The sequence below is a fragment of the Struthio camelus genome, chromosome 19 (assembly GCF_040807025.1).
Source record: "Struthio camelus isolate bStrCam1 chromosome 19, bStrCam1.hap1, whole genome shotgun sequence".
Classification (NCBI taxonomy): domain Eukaryota; kingdom Metazoa; phylum Chordata; class Aves; order Struthioniformes; family Struthionidae; genus Struthio; species Struthio camelus.
The window spans coordinates 7,644,801-7,662,695 of record NC_090960.1 but is presented as its reverse complement, the minus strand read 5'-3'; the positions used below and the strand labels follow the sequence as shown (position 1 = coordinate 7,662,695).

At 63.6% G+C, this 17,895-nt stretch overlaps 1 protein-coding gene across 13 annotated transcripts in view; it reads left to right on the top strand.

Annotated features, from left to right (window-relative positions):
- Positions 1-1,988: 1,988 nt before the first annotated feature.
- Positions 1,989-17,895, top strand: part of CACNA1G (calcium voltage-gated channel subunit alpha1 G) — a 162,895-nt gene continuing 146,988 nt past the window's right edge. For 7 of the 13 annotated variants that reach the window (XM_068913527.1, XM_068913526.1, XM_068913522.1 and 4 more), the window contains exon 1: positions 1,990-2,300. In XM_068913527.1, the coding sequence (XP_068769628.1) occupies positions 2,065-2,300 (236 nt within the window). In that variant the 5' untranslated portion in view covers positions 1,990-2,064. Of the gene's footprint in view, positions 2,301-17,895 lie in introns of all 13 variants that reach the window. The other 6 variants (XM_068913530.1, XM_068913528.1, XM_068913529.1 and 3 more) reach the window with 3 other exon arrangements.

Here is a 17,895-nt window from a genome sequence, read left to right as displayed (position 1 = left end):
GTTTTGGGTCAGCCAGAGCATCTCCCTGTTGCTCTCTGGGGTGGTTTCTTGAAGTTAAAGAGGGGTCTTGTGTGTGTATGTGCGCTTCTATAAATATGACGTGGGAGAAGTGGCCATGGGAAGAGAGAGAAGGCTGCTTCTAAAGTTGCAAGAAGTCCTAAACAATAAGAAATGAGGCCTTGACTCGGGCTGCGGGGATGTTTGCGCTTGGAATTAGCGGTGCTTGCAGAAAATCCTTTACTCCGGCCCTCCTGAAAGAACAGTGCATCTCCAGATAGGACTGCTCCTAGAGGTGTCCTGGGGGAGCCCCACAGTGGTTTTGGGGATCCTTCTAGGGCTCTGTTGCGCCAGAAGCACCCAGCACGGCTGGGTTGCCCCTGGGGCTGCAGGGTGCCGGGGGAGGGCGTGTTTCTGCGCTCTGCTTTTGGGTGCGCCGGTCCTGGGGCAGGAGGCGGCAGGGATCTGCCCCGTCGCTGGCCGTGTGTCCCCGGAGCCCGTCCCGGCCGCTGGCCGTGTCCCCCCGCGTCGGCCGCCGGCGCGCAGCCCCCGGGGGCGCTCGCTGCCGTCGGGGCCGGCTGCCGCGGCGGCGGGACTCGCGCCGGCAGAGGGAGCTCCGGCCGCGTCCTGCGAGCAGGGGGGAGCGGGGCCGCGCCGGGGTGGTCGGGTCCCCGGCTCCGGGGCCGGTGGGCTGCGGGCTGTCGCGGGGCATGTGTGGCCCCTGGGGCTGGGGTGCAGGGGGACGGCCTGCCTGTGCGGAGCCCAGCAGCACCGGCCCTGCTTGGGGAGCCGGGGGGAGGTGAACGATGGGGGGAGCTGCTGGAAGCCCAGCCTGGGGCTTTGCAGCAGGGAGAGGGTCTTAGGCAGGACTCGCTGGGGCCTTCAGAGCAGGAAAGGAGCTGAGCGGAGGCACTAGGGAGTGCGGTGGGCCCTCAGCTAAGCGCGGCTGGAGTTTCGCCTATGCCTTGCACCCGGGGCAAAGAGCAGCTCCCAGCCCCCTTCGGCAGTTTGGTCTCTGCAGGCCTCGGTCCCTCGGGGCTCCTGCCCTCCTGCACGGAGGGGCTAACCCCGTAGGGTGCCCCCCCACCTGCACTGGGGCTTGGCCCCATCTCCTCCCCTTGCAGCTTACCGGCTTCCCCCCCACCGCCCCGGCTTGCTGTATCTGCTGCAGCGGGCCTGCCTTCATCTAACAAATCTCGGGGCTCTGCCCCCCTCTTCCTCCTCCTGCGCTCGGCGCTGCAGGTTCCTCCCTCCCTCCAAAATGCAGGGGTGCGGGGAGCGGCGCGGTGCCGGGCCCGGCCCCGGAGAGCCGGGGAGGGGCGGCGGGCCGGGGTCGCATCCCCGCGCCGGGCCGGCTCCCGCGGGGTGCGCCCCGTCCAGCCCCGCCGCGCCGCGCCGGGGGACCCGGCCCCCCCTTCCAGCTGTGCTCCCCCCCCCCGCCTGACTGACACCCGCTGCGGCCAATGGGCAGGCGCGGAGGGGCCGGGGACGAGCCCCCATTGGCGGCTGGGGGAGGGAGGAGCCGGGACTTGAAGTTGGAGTGAGGGATCCAGCTGTGCGGTGCGCTCGGCGCGGCGCGGCTCGGCGCGGCTCGCCCGCCCCGGAGCATCCTCCGCCGCCTCCCGCCGCGCTCCCGGGCAGCCCCCTCCCGGGGGGCCGGCAGCCCCCTTCCTCCCTCCCCCCCCCCAACCTCCGTGGGCAGATGTTGGGGCGCGGAGGGGGTAGGCAGAGCCTCTAGGGCGGCCCTTGCCCGACGGGAGCGGGGGCCGCTCCGCGGCTCGCCGGGCTCGGGCCCCCGGAGGCACGGCGAGGAGGAGCTACGGAGCCCGGAGCCGGGCGGCAGGGAGGGGGCGGCAGGAGCAGCCCCGGGGCGGCCGGCTGGCGGCTCGGCTCCGCATGCCGGCGGGGGGCTAGGCGGCGGCTCGCCCGCCCGGCGCGGCCCCATGCAGCCCCGGCGCTGAAGCCGCCGCAGCCGCCTGCCGCCCCCCGGCATGGCCGTGCCCCTCTAGTCGCCCCCCGGCTCGCCCCGCCTTGCCCCGGTTCGCCCCCGGGGCTGCCGGCCGGAGGATGGACGAGGATGGACCGCGAGCGGCCGAGGAGGAGCCGGGCAGAGCCAAGACTTTCATCCGCCTTAATGACCTGTCCGGGGCCGGGGGCCGCCCGGGGCCGGGGGACCGGGACGTGGGCAGCGGCGACTCGGAGGCGGAGGCGCTCCCCTACCCGGCGCTGGCCCCCGTCGTCTTCTTCTACCTGAGCCAGGAGAGCCGGCCGCGGAGCTGGTGCCTGCGGCTGGTGTGTAACCCATATCCTTTGCAGGTGCCGGCGGCCAGGTAAGCCCCTCGGGCCCCTTGTCCCCCCCCCCCCAAAGTCCTGGGGCCCGGCGGGGGGCACCTCCGGCGCCTGGCTGCTCCGCTGTTGGGGCCTGCCCGGGGCTGCGGTGGGGGGAAGGAGCCGGGATTTGGGGGGTTCCCCCCCCACCGACGGTGGGGGGGCCAGGGCTGTGCTCGCCCCCTCCCCACTGCCCCGGTGGCTCCAGCCGGGAAGTTTTCTGGGCTGCTGCGAGGGGTCTGTCGAGGAGGGGGGCAAAACGCCCCGACCGGCGAGGTGTGGGGTGATACCCCCCGCGGGCCCTTCCTTGCTCCCCCGGGGGCACCCCAGGTTTCCCTCCTCCCTTGGACACGCCGAGGGACCCCAACCCTTCCTCGCGGCCCTATTTCTCACCCATTCTGGTTTTTCAGGCTGCCCAGTCCCTCCCTGGGGGTTTTAAGGAGGGCACAGTTTGGGGGGGGGGGAGGCAGCAGCATGGCGGGGGGGTTGCTATGCTGCCTGGCTCCAGGATCCCTAAATAACACACAGCGGGCGAGGGTGGGGGAAGGCCCCGCTCCCCGCTGCGGCCCGGGGATGCTCTGTGCTGAGGGGTCTGGGCAATGCATGGGGATCGCGCGAGGCTGAGGGTCCTCGGTGGTCACTGCGCCCACGGGCTGCGGCTTGACCGGTCCCCCCCCCCAGGTGTCGGGGTGCGTGGGTCTCCTCCCGGACTGCTCTCTGCGCCGGCACGGGGGCTGCCTCTGAGCTGCCTTAGTCAAGTTTAAGCTCCCCAAAAGAAGACAATAGAAAATCACTTCTTGCCGCGGTCTCGGTGCCTTTAAAGCCTCCCCTGGAGTTGAGTTACCACCAGCGCTCGGTTCGCGGCACCGCAAGCGTTTTGCCGTGCCCAAACTCCGCTTACATTCGCGATTGGCAAAAACAAATACCTAAATGAAATCAAACGAAGCTCGGTGGCTTCCAGCAGGGGATGGTGCGCGAAAGGCCGCCTCCGCCGGGATGCATAGGAAGTTATCGGATCCATGCGGCTCTGCTTGTGCAAAAGCCAGTCGACTACATATGGGCAGAAACCCCACATCTGGAGCGGCAGAGGCTCGGTGGGAACGGGGAGGACATGTTACGTGGTGCAGAGGGCCAGAAGAGACTGTGCATCCTCCTCCTGCTCCTGGGTTGGGTGGGCAGTTAAGAACTGCGCCTGGGCTGAGGCTGGTGTGTCAGAGAAGAGCGGCAAGGGTCTGCTGGAGTTGTGAACGTTGTTTTACTTTAGCTTCAGCAATAATTTATCAGATAAGCAGTCTGCCTTCTTTCCTAAAATGTCCCCTAGGAGGGAAAAACAAGATTTCGCTTCCCAGGCCTGAATGCTGCCAGCAGTTTCCCCACCTCTCTTGCACACTAGCTCAGCAGTTCAAAGCTGCATTTATTTAAGCATCTTAGGAAACCTTGAAACTTTCTGAAGCGTTCTGTTCTGGGAAGAAATATTAATGACAGGCTGCAAGTCAGTGTGTTCTTATTACCTGCTATGACTAATATTATATATGATTGCTGATTTAAATGTTTTCAAGTCTTTTTTTCCTCCTAATGACGATGTTTCGAAGCAGGTGTTAACACCTGCACCTTCTTAGCTGTTTTCAGTAGACTCCCCCCCCCCCCCCCCAAATAATGGCTTGAAATGCATCTTTTTTGTGGCTGCCGATACCAGCAGGTTAACTTCTGTCCTTGGAAAATTAGTGTTATTTTAGAAGTGTCTCCTGGGCACCTGCGACACGGCTTCAAATAGGGAACAAGCATTAGGGTGCAGCCCTGGAAGCTCGAATTTTCCTTGTCACTACTTTTCGACTTACTTCCGATGGAGAAATGAGATTGCGAAGAGCCATAAGCCCTGGCGGGGCCCCGGGGGATGCTGCTGTGGGCCTCCGGGCTGCGTGTCTGTGCACGACTGCTTGTTTTCAGGGTCACTGACCCAGAATCGGGAGAGCTTATTTAATGATAATTAAAAAAAAAAAAAGAAGTGATTCAGCCTGCAGATGAGAAAGGAGTACGCTGGCCGGCTTGGCATCCGCGCTGCCTGCCGTCGCTCGCTGAGCGCTCGCGGTGCCGTTGAGCGCCCTGCCGCCCGCGCGCCGGAGCCGAGCCGCCGGCTCGTCTGCCCTTTCCCGTGGTGTTAGGGCGGTGGGCCGGCAAAGCGACTCTTAGCACGCGGTAATCTCCTGGGCGTCGTGACCCCGCGCCAGAAAACCCCTGTGTAATCGCGTTGTTGGAAAGGCTTTGTTGCCGCCGGCCGCTTTGGGTAGGAGGGATGAGGGTGCCGGTCACGCTCCTGCTCCGCGGGTTCCCGGCGCCCTGCGCGGTCGCTCGGCGCCGCTGGAGCTCTGCCTCTCGGCCGGGGACGGACGCGTTCCTGCCCGGCCGGGCACCGGCGCGCTGCGGGTTTGGCTGCGTGCTGCCCGCGCGCTTTGCCGGTGCCCAGGGCGCCGCAGCGTTGTGCCCGCGCCGGTCCCGCTCCGGGGCATCCTTGCGCCCGCGGGCCGCTGCGCTCGGTCCCTCTCCGGGCAGCTCGTGCGACCTTGGTAGCAGAGGCCGTGAGGAAGATTTGGGGGACAGCAGGAGACGCGCAGTGTCCAGCAAGGATGCAAAGCTCCCATCAAAGTGATTTGTCAGGCTTTTCTGTGACATTTGAATTCAGAGCATCTCCTGGCAGGGCCGCGGAGGTTCCTCTCCCGCCGTTTGGAGCGGAGATGGACAGGGAAAGTCGCTGAACCCTCGTTCCTCTGCTCCCTCAGCGCTAAAAAAAAGCCATGAACTTTGTCCTGATCCAGCAACTGAATGCTCCAGCGCCTGAGATCTTGGTTTTTTAACCCTAAAACTATATCCATCCTGCAAAACTGTCTCTGCTGTCTACACCATACGGGTCTTTCTAGTGAAAGCGTGGCCGGGGCCGGGCGCTGCGCGACGCCGTGCTCCTCGGCGAGCGCCGCCAGCCCCGCGAGGACCCCCGGGCCGATCCCGGTGGGATGCGCTTCCCAGCCCGCCTCTTCCCGATGGCTCGGCTCCGTGCAGGCGCGAGGGGTCCGCGTTGCCCGCGGCCCCGGCACAGCTCCGCGGCGGGCACGCGCCCGCAGGGCCGGGCGGCTGCGGCGGGGGAAGACAAGGGAGGCTGGTTGCTTGACTTTCGCTTATAAAATAAAAGGCTTGGGGGATGAAAGGCTCTCACAGGGTCTGTGCCAGACTGCCCCTCTGATCAGAGACCAAAAACAAGGCTCTTTTTCTGCGAGTTGTGGAGTGATTGAAGAGCAGGGATGGAGAAAGTACCAAGGATGCTACGGCGTGGTGTTAAGAGCTCCAAATAGGGAAATAACAGTGTAGCTGCAAGGGACCTGTGATCTCTATTGTAGTACTAAAATCTCTGCCTCTTCCCCCCGCGCGGATGCTGCCTGTCTGCAGAGAGCTGCAGCCTGGAGAGCAGCAGGCGGGAAGGGGGATTTGTTGCCAAGAGGTGGCGAAAAGCGGCATCCTGGGGAGAGGGCCCAGACTCGTTAAAACTCCCTCTTTTCTACCCCCGTGCGGAGGGGCAAAGCCAGGGCGTTCGGGGAAGGGCAAGGTTGGGCCTGTCGCTGGGAGGAGCGTTCCCTTCTCGTGTGAACCCCAGCAGCTTGGGTGGGGGATGCGGATGGTCCCTGGCTTCTCAATTGTATTTAAATATTTATTTATTGAGGCTGGATTGACCCAGGGCCCAGGCGTGGCATTCGTGCGCGGCCTTTGGGTCGCAGTAAACCCGGGTGGCCCGCGAGCGAGCGGTGCGCGGTGCAGCCTCGTCCCGGCGAGCGCCGGGGCTCGCGGGAAGCCGGCGCGGCTGCACCCGGCCGGCCTCTTGCCGCCGCGGGGCTGCGCTGCCGCAGCCGTCCGGCCATCAGCGTGGGCCTGCGGACCCGCGCCGAGCGCGCCCGCCTCCGAAGTGCCCCGTGCCGCTGCTCCCTGCTCGCCCCGTCCCCGCTGCCGGTTCACGGCAGGAGCTGGGCTCTGCTCCCTTTGTTCAAGAGCTAAAAATAGGGTTTTTCCATCAAAAAGGTGTTTTAAGGGAAGAGCTTTATGTGCTGGTGTTGGATGCTCAGATACATCTGTTTCCGCATTGCTTTTTGGGTTTGAAAACCGGAATGCTTCATTTTGAGAGGCTGGGACCGAAATGGATCAAGTTGATTTAAAAACAAACAAACAAACAAAAAAAAACCCTAAAAGAACCCCAGACCCCGAAAGGAGTAGGAATTGCTCTGTTTCCCGGGGCGGGCACGCGCGCGCGGTTCCAGGACCCCTCAACCTGCCTCGTTTCGGGGAGCGAGCCGCTCGCCTGGGAGCGTCCCGGCCGCCTCGTAGCTGCGGCGCGCGGAGCGAGAGCCGCGCGCGCCGATCGCCCTCTCCCTTGAGCCCGCGTAGGAAACTAGGACCGAGGTTTCGTGCCGCTGCCGCTCGTGCACGCGGCGCCGGGCCGGGATGCTCGGGGCGCCGCGGCGCTCCCTTCCCGCGGCAGGTGCCGACGGTCCCTTTGGCTGGCGCGGGCGTCAAGGCGGCGATGCCGGGGAGCAGAGACTGCGTCGCCTTTTCTTTTTTTTTTTTTTTTAAATTCTTTCCCTCCTTTCTTTTTTTTAAGCCAGTGTAACTGCCAAGCGCCTTGCCCGCTCTTAGGAAATCCTTAGGGCAAAAGCGAGGGCAGGAGGGGGCTGGTGTTTGCCCCCGGGAGCCAGCTGAGCCCTAATTACTCCTTTCCCGAGCAAAGGCAGGAGTGGGTCGATGCTAATCTAAGCAGCGCGCCGCACATCAGCAGGGATCTCTGGATGCATCCGCCGCCCGTCCGTGCCGCGCGGGCGAGCGCGCTTTGTTTGCTCCGTGTGCGTGTTTTTTTTCTTTTTCTTTTTTTAAGGAGATTCTTCTGTGAATTCCCTCTTCCAGGCGGTTGTGTCACATCTGGAAGTTTGTGTAGGAGTTTATCCAAGCGCTGGAGTACAGTACAGCTTTTTCTCATTTAAAAATCACAGGCTGGCATTTTGAATCGGGCGCGGGGGGAGGAGGGAAGGGGAGCGGGGAGCTGTCTGCCAAGAAGGAGGCTGGAGCAGAGGAACCGTAATGACTTCCAGAAGTTTTTCTTTCTTTCTTTCTTCCTCTCTTTCTCTCTCTCTCCCTCGCTCTCGGCACGCGGACAAAAGGCTCGGCTCCGTGCCGTTAATGGTTATGTCATCCCGACTCGTCCCCGGCTGCTGATCAAGGCGCTGCCGGCGGCGCGGGAGCCCCCGGCTCGGCACAGGGGCGCGGGGCGGCCCGGTCCTGCCCGGGACGGGTCTGCTCGGCTTGCTCGCCTCCGTGTAGGAAATCCGGAACAAGGATTCCTACAAGACGCCACCGAGGCCATCTCCGGAGGCCTGCTTTTAATTTCGGGGAGGAATTGTTGGATGGGGATCGCTCGCCTGTTCCTCGCTTCCCCCCCCCCCCCCGCTGCTGCCGCCCCGGCTGGGTCTTCCTGGCCCTGCCGCCCTGGCATCGGTGGAGGCGGGTCTCCTCGGGGTGGGGGCAATTCCCGCTTCCCTTCGGACCTGGGATAAGGGGTCCGGCTGCCTCTTCCCGCCTTGCTCCGGCGGTCTGGAGCCGTCCTCGCGGCCGGCGCCTGGCGACCTGCTCGAGGACCGGTCGGCTCTGTTTTCTCCCCGCTTCGGCAGCACCGGCCGTTGGAGCGGCTCTAGAAATGCCTGGGATTTTATGATGCTTAGAAAATTTTCTTCTTTGTTTCTGCCCCCACCCCCTGCAGATGTTTTGGCGTTACGCTGGAAAACAGCGCTCTCCCGTTTTTGCTTTAAATGCAGGTCCGCTCTCTTGCTGCTCTCCTGGAACAGACGGAGTTGGCGGTTGCGCCGAGCTCCCTGCCCCAGACTCTCGCAGCTCCCCGCCGTTTTGCTGCAAGGGAGAGAAACCCTTGGCCAAAACCAGAAGGTGTCTTGATGGCTTGTTTGTTTGGATAGTAAAATCGTTCTCCTCGGAGCAGAAGCGTTCGCCCAGCCCAGGGCTCGGGAGCGCGCCGGGCGCTGCAGCCGACCTGGCGGCTGGAGCTCGGGACCCCGGCAGCCCCCCGAGCCCCCGCTGCCTCCAAAGTCGCCCGTTTGGTTACCAACACCTGGGAGAGGCCGTGTCCCGGCTCGCCGCCTGAGCGGGGGTCCCGTGCTGTAGCGGGGAGACCCGTTTCAGCTGTGGTGGTTTTTTTCCTTAGCGGGTCAAGAATAACCGACAGCAGCGAAGAGCGGCGAGCTGGAGGCAGGTCGGGGAGGCTTTGAAGCTTCGCTGTGGTTTGGAGGGGGTTGAATATCCCGGTTAATTAGGAGCCCGAAGTGTTTGTCGGTTTGCTCCGAGGCCAGACCGTGGCTTTCCCTGCCTTGGCCGGGGCCGCGGAGCGCCTCGGCTCGCCGCCGAGAGCCCTAGATGTGAAATTTTCCCTTTAGCGGCAGCGATGCGCCCGGAGGTTTCCCCAACCTGGGTTCGCTTGGCTCTTGCGAGCAGCAGCCTTGGCCTCGCACCCGCGGAGCTGGCCTCGCGCTGGCGGCGGCGAAGAGGAAATTCTCATGGTTTTATATAACCGAGTGACTAACAATTGATCATGCTTTGGGACGCGTTCACATCTGCTTCCTACCAAAGCTCGCGCAAACAGTCTTTGAGCAGATGGAAAAAGCACATTTTTTCGGCTTGGGTGTTTGCTGAGGGAAAGTTGCAGGCCTGAGCTTTGCTTGTAACGCTTGATGACTTACCCAGCGCTGCTTAGCGCCTTACCGTAAATCGGCCAGCGGGGAGCCAGGAGCAGCCTCGCGCGCCCGAGCGGAGGCAGCGACGTGGCGCGGGACTTTGCAGCCCGGCAGCTCCCGGTGGGAACGCCCGGGCCGTGGCACACGCGCCCCCGCGCGGGGGGGGGGGGACGGAGCCGGCCAGCGCCTGTGCCTAAACCTTCACGGTTTAGTCACGAGTGGATGGCAGTTGTCTCTTGGCTCGGCTCCGGCGTTGGAAACGCGCTTTGGGTCTGAGCGTGCAGCGTGCCTCCTCGGCGCCGGGTGGTTGGGGCTTTCTGCTGTGGTCCTGGTCCTCTCCGCTTTGCGCTCCTCGGCCGGGGCGCGGAGGGGAGGCTGCAGGACGTGGGGCAGGTGATGGCAGATGGGGGCAGCGGAGGTTAGACTGGTACCAAGCGTCTAAAGAAAAGAAGACTTATTTACTGTAATCCAAATGCCAGCCCTTGCAAGGCTCGTGTAGCAAAGCACCCTTGCGTCCACCTCCAGTTTGGGTCTGTTCCAAGCAGTTTCCCCTGCTGCCTCCGCCGAACAAGAGGCTCCCAAGGCTGGTGGCTGGGAGCCAGGGCTCGGGCAAGGCCTTCGCCAGCCCTGGCCGCCCCTGGAGAGGAGCTCGGGGAGGGGGTTTCGCCCACCTCTGCACCCCAACAGTCCCTGGGCTTTGGTGCCTTTAGGATTTCCTGCGATTGAGAACTGAATCAGGTCAGGTTTAACACTCCTCCTCCAGAGTTACCGACTGCCTCTGCTCGCTTCGGAGGTGCCGGTGGCCGCATCAGCCCTCGAGCGCGGCGAAGCAGACCCGGCCCCTGGCCAGATGGTGAGCGGGACTTGTTTAATGACTTGTTAATTTAATTAGGAACCAATCATTAACCCATTCTGAGGATGAGGCTCCCTTCTGGAGGGCAGGGCTCACCCTCTGCCTCTAACTCTATGTGCCAAAACATTTATTTTGTGTTAAGCTGACAGCCACGCTATGCAAATATAGATGTTAATCATGAATAAGGTTCATTTTTAGCTCTTGATTGAGACTAGACTCGGGAGGAGCTGGGCTACTTCGGGCTGGCGGTGGGCGAGCTCAGCCTGCGGGGCGCACGCGGCCGCCTCCGAGGATGCGCCCGACCCCTTGCTCCGCGCCTGCAGCTGGGGCAGCCCGGCTCGTGCTCTAAAGGACGCTAAATCCTGGGGCAGGATCCGGCAGCGTGGCTGCCCCGCCAGCCCCCAGCTCTGTAGGAAGCTTGAGAACGTTTCCTTTGCTGAGGGTCGACCGCGGCTTTCAAATGCATTTGATGCGCTGCGCTTTAGCCAGCCTCCGCTTCAATGTTAGCCGCTAATAACATGAAAAAAAATTCCCGTCTAGGTTGTAGCTACCCATGCTTGCGTTAGGTGCGTGGTGTTTTTCATTCAGCCACCTTCCTGTCTAGATAGCTGCGATGCAGTAATTCTACCTTAACCGGAGAAAATGGAAACCCCGGTAAGAATGATAAATAATCGGGCCCCAGTGCTCCAGTGAATTAATGCTTATTTGGGCAGATAGGGAGGGGAGGAATTAAATTAATATCTGACTTGTAACTGCTACTGTATGTGGTTATTGACTTATCTTTCTTTGGAGGAACGTAAATATGTCCCGGGATATACCCCTGAGACCATGTGCTGCGCGGGGTCACAGTGCAGGTCTGTCTCGGATGCTCCTTTGGAGAGTCATCACGAATTCTGGGGTCAAAACCTTAATTCCTTTGACAGACGATCCAGCCATGTGCAGATGTGACTGTGTTTGCACTCCACCGCGAGCGTACGGCATAAATCCTGAAGGCTGCTCCCTCACATAAATCGCTTTACCGTTTGTAATCCCGCGGACGGCTCGTTCCTGAAGGAAGCGGAGACGGTTAGACTGCAGGGATGGGTGCACGGTGGACGGGTGAAGCTCCTTGACTCGGGCTCCGCTGGAGCTGCAGTGGATCACAGCTGGAGCCTGTTACTGCTCACCGGACGCTTCCTGGTTGTTGCCTTTTCCCTGTGCCTGGGTTTTTCCCTATTAGACTGCCGCTTGTGCAGTCTAGGTGAGGGTTGTAGGTAGCTCGATAGCCCTAGTGGAGGGACCGTGCACCAGCAGACCCAGGGTGAAGACCTCCGTCTTCCCTTGAAGCCGATGCTGGGTTGATGCTCTGGGTTGTGCGCTTGGTGTGCGCGGAGCAAGGATGTCCAAAAAGAGACCTGTGACACCTCTATGGCCGGGTTAGCTGGAGCCTGGGATGTGCTGGCTGAGAACGGTATCGGCGCCCGCGCGGGACCCAGGGGCTGCTCTCCCCTGGGTGGGGGGGGACCGTTTTCCTGGGGCTGCCCAGGCTTTTGTGGGGCGCGGGGGGCTGCGGCCAGGCCCTTGCGCCCGGCGCAGCCCGCCGGCTCTCTTCTCCTCTTTGCAGAGCTGCTGCCTAGCAGCGGGGGGAGCCCAAGCCAAGGGACCTCGGGGCCCGTCTGCAGGGTCTCGCTGCAGCCGCTCCGTCCGCAGGGGCACGGCCAGGCTCTCGGTCCCCTCCATGCGTTTCAGGAGCTGGACGTTTCTATTCTGCTCGGTGTGTTCGGTCTGAAACGGTGCCGGCTGCTAAATAAAACGCAAGCTGAGTGTGCATCGCCAGGAGGTGGTGAGCCCCGAGCCCGCCTTTCCCGGGGGATGGATGCTGCATGGTGGCCGGGCGTCCATCCTCCCTGCGCTCTCCCTCCCCCTGCCAGCGCGCCGCTGTGCTCGCGGAGGCCCTTCCTCCGGGAAATCCCCGGCCGCTGGCGTCCCTGCCTTTCCCAGGATTTGCCATCTGCTAACATCTGTCTCCCTGCCCGGCGCTTTCTACCCCCTGCAGCGCTCCCGCGCCTCGCTGGCTCCCGGCCCGTCCCGTCCCGTCCCCTCTGCGGGAAGGCCCCACGGCGGCTGGCGCGGGGAGGGTTCGCCTGGTTTTGCTCCGCGTCCTGCTGACGACGCCGCGGGAGCTGCGGATGGTCCCCGGCCATGGGGCGGGCAGGGCGGCCGCGCTCTCGCCTTTGCCTGGGAGAAAACGCAGTTTCTCGAAATAAAAGACGGGGAAAGAGGCGAAGGGAAGGTGTTTCCTCTTCTGATCGCTTCCTGGCCGATGGGCTCGCTCTCTCGCCCTGCAGTAAGCCGTCCCGTGGGAAATCACCGTGCGTGTCCCCTGCCCTTTGAGTCTCATCCTGCTTGGAGCTGAGCGCCCAGCCTTGCCCGTCGGGGAGCGGGAGCTCTTCCTCAGAGCTGTTCCCAGCTCGGCGTCGGGCGCGAGGTGCTCGCCCCTCCGGCAGCGGCTCCTTTGGGTGCAGGTCAGCCGCGGTCCAGGCGTCGCCGGGTTCCCGCGCGAGCCCCGGGGGCTCCTTGAGCTTGACGCCAGCCTTTCGGTCGACGTCGAACGCGGGACGGGAGCTGCCGTTGGCTGGACGTGCCTTGGGCTCAGCCCCTCTGGCTGCATCTGCTGCTGAAAGCCGGGCGCGAGCCGGCGTCCTTGTCCCAGCCCCGTCCTGCCCAAGCAGGGAGATGCCCGGGAGGTGGCTCCAGCCCGGCTCGCCGTGCCGGCTGGGACAAGGCGCTGGGCTCTGACGCGTGCGCGGAGGGACGCTTCCCGCTGGGACCAGCAGGTTTTGCAAAGCTGCTGATTTGAGGACAGCGCGGCAAGCGAGGAGCCTGCATGCGGCCTCCTGCCCGGCGAGGCCGGTGCCGGTGCCGGGCCGTGCCCAGGTGCGCGAGCCCGTCTCCAGCTGAGCTGGGTGTTTTTGCTGCGCTCTGAGGCGCCGTTTGGTGCGGGACGGCGCTCCTCGCATGCGTGCCTCTCCCTACGGCAGCCCGCAAAGTCCCCCGGCGCCCGCTCGGGCCACCTGCCCGCCTCTCATCCGCCTGTCCCGTTAACCCAGCGCGCGCGGTACCCGCGGTACCCTCGCTAGGCGTTGCTATGGCGACAGCGCTTGCGAGGATGCTTTTGTTTCATGCTGCCTCCTCTTCCCCGAGGGCGGAACGTGCCTCGTCCCCCCGGCCCGGGGTCGGCCCGGCGCCTCCCGCCATCGAAGCCCCTTCTGCTGCAGCGACGGCTCTTGGCAGCTGTAGCGGGGAAGCCCATCTTCTTCCAGCCTGGAAAGGCGCAGCGGCGCGCGGAGCCTGCCCGGCGGCGAGCCGGGAGCCGCCGTCTCCTGCAGCTCCGTGCCCGGGCTTGGTGTCGCCCCGCCGCGGGTGCCCCCGTCTCGCGCTCGGCTCGTCGCCGTGCTGCGCTTTCTCGTAGCCCCGCGGCGCGGGGCCGTCTCCTCGCTGCGACCGCAAGGTCGCGCTTGCCAAGGGCCGGGCAAACCGTGGCCGAGCCGCAAACCCCGCGGGGAGCCGCAGACCCCTTTGCTGCAAAAGGAGGGTGCATTGAGCGCCCTTTTCTGTTCCCCACCCTGATTCAGCCCCTTCTACCTTTCGGATACCTTGGGTTCGGCACCCCTGTGTTGTACCCTCGCCTCGGGCTTGCACCGGGGGCAGCACGGAGGTTGGGGCGCGCGAGGAAGCTATTCGAGGCGCTGCGGTCTCTGCGTTTCCTTCTGCAGGTCGGCTGGAAAGCTCTCACTTCCCGTCGCCCCCCTGCACGGGCGCAGCGCGGGAGCAGGAGAGAGATGGTGGTGGTGGAGGTGGTGGTGGAGATGCTCCGGGGGGGACGGGGCGGGAAGGCAGGGACGGCAGAGGGGTGCGCGCGCGGGCCTCCGAGCGAGCAGGGCGATTCGGAGGCCGAGCACCGAGGCGGGGTTTGCCCGACCCTTCCCCGGCGGGCGAGGGCTCGGCCAGCGGGGTGCCGGCAAGGAGCACCCTTCAAAATCCCGTCTGTTTAGCAGAAGGGTTGTTGGTAGGGTTTCGTTTGCAGCCGTCCCTAGCTGTTATTTGGGGACAGGAGGAGGGCACCCTGTAAACGGCTGCGCGCCCGCCGTCTCTCTCCGACGCCTCCCCTGCCGCCTCCCCATCCCCGTTCAGAGAGGACCTGGCGGTGGGGACGTCCTGCCCTGGCGCCCGGGCTGCAGCCAGCTCGCCCTGAGAGCGGGGAGCTCGGAGGGCTGCCCAGGGCGCCGGGGCTGCCGTCCTGCTCCGGCACTGGGCGGGAGGATGAGCCCCGTGTCCCCCGTGCCGCGGCCGGGGCGTACAACGATGTTCCCTAGGCCGATCCTTCCCCTCGCTGAAGCTCCTCGTTTTGCTCTTCTTCTATATCCCCGGGCGTGAAACACGACCCGGGGCCCTGGGACGGAAAACTGTCCCGTAACCGAGCGGCTCTGGCTCTTCCCTCGCCCCGAGCCCCCCAGCCCTTGGCGGACGTGGCAGCACCCCGGCTCGCCGCGGCAGACGAGTCCATCCCGCCTTGTTTTGAGCTGCGGTCAAAGCGGGAGCCGGGGCACGTGGTTTTTTCCCCGTCCTCCCCGCTGCTGGCTGAGAGGTGAAGTTTACGGGCGAAGCAGCGGAGGTTCCGGGAAATATTTTGCCTAGCTCGCGTTGTTGAGTTTTGTTTTATTTTTTTGGCAGCGGATAAAGGAAGCGGGAGCACGAGCAGCTTGGCTGGTAGGTGGTTGCTGCAGCGAGGCGGGGAAGGCCAGCGCGAGAAAGCGGATGGCGAGCGCGGCGGAGAAGCCGCTGCGAAAAGCTTCGACGTCCGCGCGGCGGGAGCGGCCGGGGCCTCGGTCCGCGGCGGCGGCGGCGGGGGGACGTCCCGTTGGCCGGGTTGCAGCGAGGCCTGGGCAGCCGAGGATCGCGGCGGCAGGTCCCGCGGCTTCGGGACGTCGGTCCCAGCGTGGACCCGTGCGTCCCGCAAAAGCGCCTGGGTGGCTCTTCAGCACCGCGTGCCGCAGCCGGTTTCTCCCGTTGCCTCATCTTCCTCCTCCTCCTTCTCCAAAAAAAGGGGGAAAAAAAAAATCCCTCTTTTGGCCTCTCGAAAAAGCGCTGATTTCTTTTACGCCCACCCTTGTCACTTCTTCATCTTTGGTTCCCTTCCGGGCACCTCTTCGCCGCCCCGACGGGCTTGGGAGGTTCCCCGCTGCCCCCCCCTCCTCTTTTTTTCCCCCCTTTTCCCCAAAATCTGCAGAGCGGGACGTTGAAAGGTGGGGGAGAGCCCCCACGGCCCGCGTTGCCTCGGCCGCTCTCTCTGCGTCCCCCGCCGGCCGGGCGCCGGGGCGCGAGCGCGTCCCGCGGCGGCGGCCCGGACCGGAGCGGAGGCCCCCGCCTCGCCTGCGCTCTGCCCCGCTGCAGTCTTACGTCCTTCCTTTTCGACGAGATTTGGGTTTTCTGTGCCGAGTCTCTATGGCAACAGCTGAAGGCAACTTTTTGACTAACCCCCCCCCCCTTTTTTTTTTTTTTTTAAGTTTTTTGCGGAGGGGGAAGAGGCCGGGGGCGGGCGGGCGGGCGCCGCGAGCTGTGGCGTGCCCGCGAGCTGCCCCCGGCCTCGCGGTAGCGAGCGCTGCGAGAGCGGGAGACGAGCGGGACCCCTTTGCCCTGGCGTCTGCGAGCCCCCGTTGGTCCGGCTCTCGCCTGCCTCGCTCGTCGCCCCGCTCTTTTCCGAGCGCAGCGAGGTGTTAGCGCGGCCGCGGCGTGCCTGCGCCTCCACCCTTAGAAAAAGAAATCAAAACTGGCATTTGGGCTATGGAGCCGAGGGAAGGGAGCCGGCTTGCCCTTGGCTGGTCGGCCTTCCCGTTCCGCCGATAAAGGTATTTTTTTGGACCGCGGGAAAGAGCAAGGTTGGGTCCGTCCCTGTCCTGGGGAGGCCGGTGGCGTTTTCCGTCGGCTCGGAGGAGCCCCCGCGTCCTCCCGTCTGTCCTGCGCCCGGAGGAGCCGCCCTTGCCTGGAAGGGTGGGAAACGGGACGTTTCCAGCCAAAGCACCCGGATCGCGGCTGCCGGCAGCCTCCGAGCCGCTCGGCCGCAGCGGGAGCGGGAGCGAGGTTGCGGCAGTGTTTGGAGATGCAATTAAAACTCTAACCTTTCAGGAAAGAGTCTCACATAATTTAATAGAAAGGAAACCAGCTGAGCTATATTGAAACATAATAGGTTTTCAGAGTAATTTTTAGAATCCTACAGTGTAGGTCTTTCAAGAAAGATACTATACAATTTAATAATGTGTTATATTCCTATATATTATATTTGTCATCCTATAGTATTGTGTAGGAGGAATCTAATTTTTTCCTAGGGGATAATATAACTTTCTATAGGTTTTCAGTTGTGGTTTTATTTTATTTTATTTAGGTCCACTGGAGTTAAGTGAAAAATTATATCCTTCCTGGAAAATCTATCAAAATGAGTAGAAAATACTACCTTTACCTTATGTTTTAAAGTGCATAGGTGTTTTACGCGTGGGTCTACGTGGCCTGCGTGAAGCGGCGCCCGCTGCTCGCGCCGCCAGCCGAGGCCGAGGGTCCGCGTGGGAAGCAGCTGCCCAGCCCCGCGTGGAGCCGGATCCCCCGGAAAACCCTCGGGAACCAGCACAGGCGAAAGAGGCGCTGGCCTCGGCTCCAGCGATGTTGCCTTGCCGCCAGGAGGGCCGTTCTGGCGTAGCTCGTCCCGGAAAGCGAAGTTTTCATGGACTCGTGAGTGCTGCGGGCTCTCGCTGGCGTGCAGGCAAGTCTCAGGCCCGTGAAACTCGTGACGTGCGCTTTGCTGGGAAGCTCGCGCTGGGGCTGGAGTTCGGCCGCAGCGTGAGGACGGGAGCGTGGGGACCCGAGGGGCGGCCGATGCCGGAGAGGAGCTTTGGGAGAGGGGTGCGACGGTCCTGGAGGCGCTGCAGCCGGCGCCGCTCCGTTATTGCCGAGTTTAGGCCTGGCTTTTTTTTTTTTCAATTCTGCAAAGGCAGAGCGGTGGTGATTTTCTGCCTGGCAACGCGCGGTTTTGGCTGTTGGGTCATCTTCAGAGCGGTACAAAGATTTATCTCCCGTGCTGGGGCGATGGATGCTGTAACGCAGCTCGGCAGATGAATTGCAGCCGTGCCCTCCCGTTTACGCACCTCGCTTTCGGGTCTCTCTGTAAACTAACTTCATAAATACCCGCCCGTGGCTGGGATGCCCTGCTCAGACGGGGAGGAAGCGGCCGACGCTTCCCCTCGCCTCCCGGCGCAGAGGCGTGCTGGCGGGCGCCTTCGTGCTGAGCCGAGCGCTAAGCGGATGGTACGTGCACCCATAAAGCCGATTCGGAGTTTAACGACTTGCGAGTTGTACGAGGGGACCTGCCCCGTGCCCGGCGGCGGAGGCTGGGAGGGCGATGCCACCCCGTCCCGCGGCCGTCCCTCCAGGGAGACCGCGGGTTGGAGCTCCCTCTCGATGTAGCGGTGCCCATCGCCAGGGATGTCACCCCGAAACCCACTAGGCCTCTTGCGCCCAGCTGCCACGGGCTCGGAGCCAACGCTGCGGGGACATCCGGTGGCCCTTGCTGTCCCTTGAGGTCCCTGGAGGATGGGAGCCTTTTAATAGCCATGGCAACTAATAAGCCCTGCGTGGTGACATACCTACGGTATCCGTGGCAACCTGGAGACCATCGCGTAGCAACGTGTGCCTCCCGTACCCATGGCAACTGCCTGGTTAGTGTTTGAGTATCGTCGCCGCGTTAAATCTTCCTTGCCGGCGGTGGTGGCTGTCCTGAGGTGACCCTGCAGATGTGGCAGCAGGGAAGGGGCTCGTGGCACCTCCGGCTGGACCGACCCCACGGGACGGGGCCTCGGGAGTGCCGGCAGGAGCCTCCCGTAGGGGCTCCGCCAGGATGGGGCTGATGCCGGAGCCGCT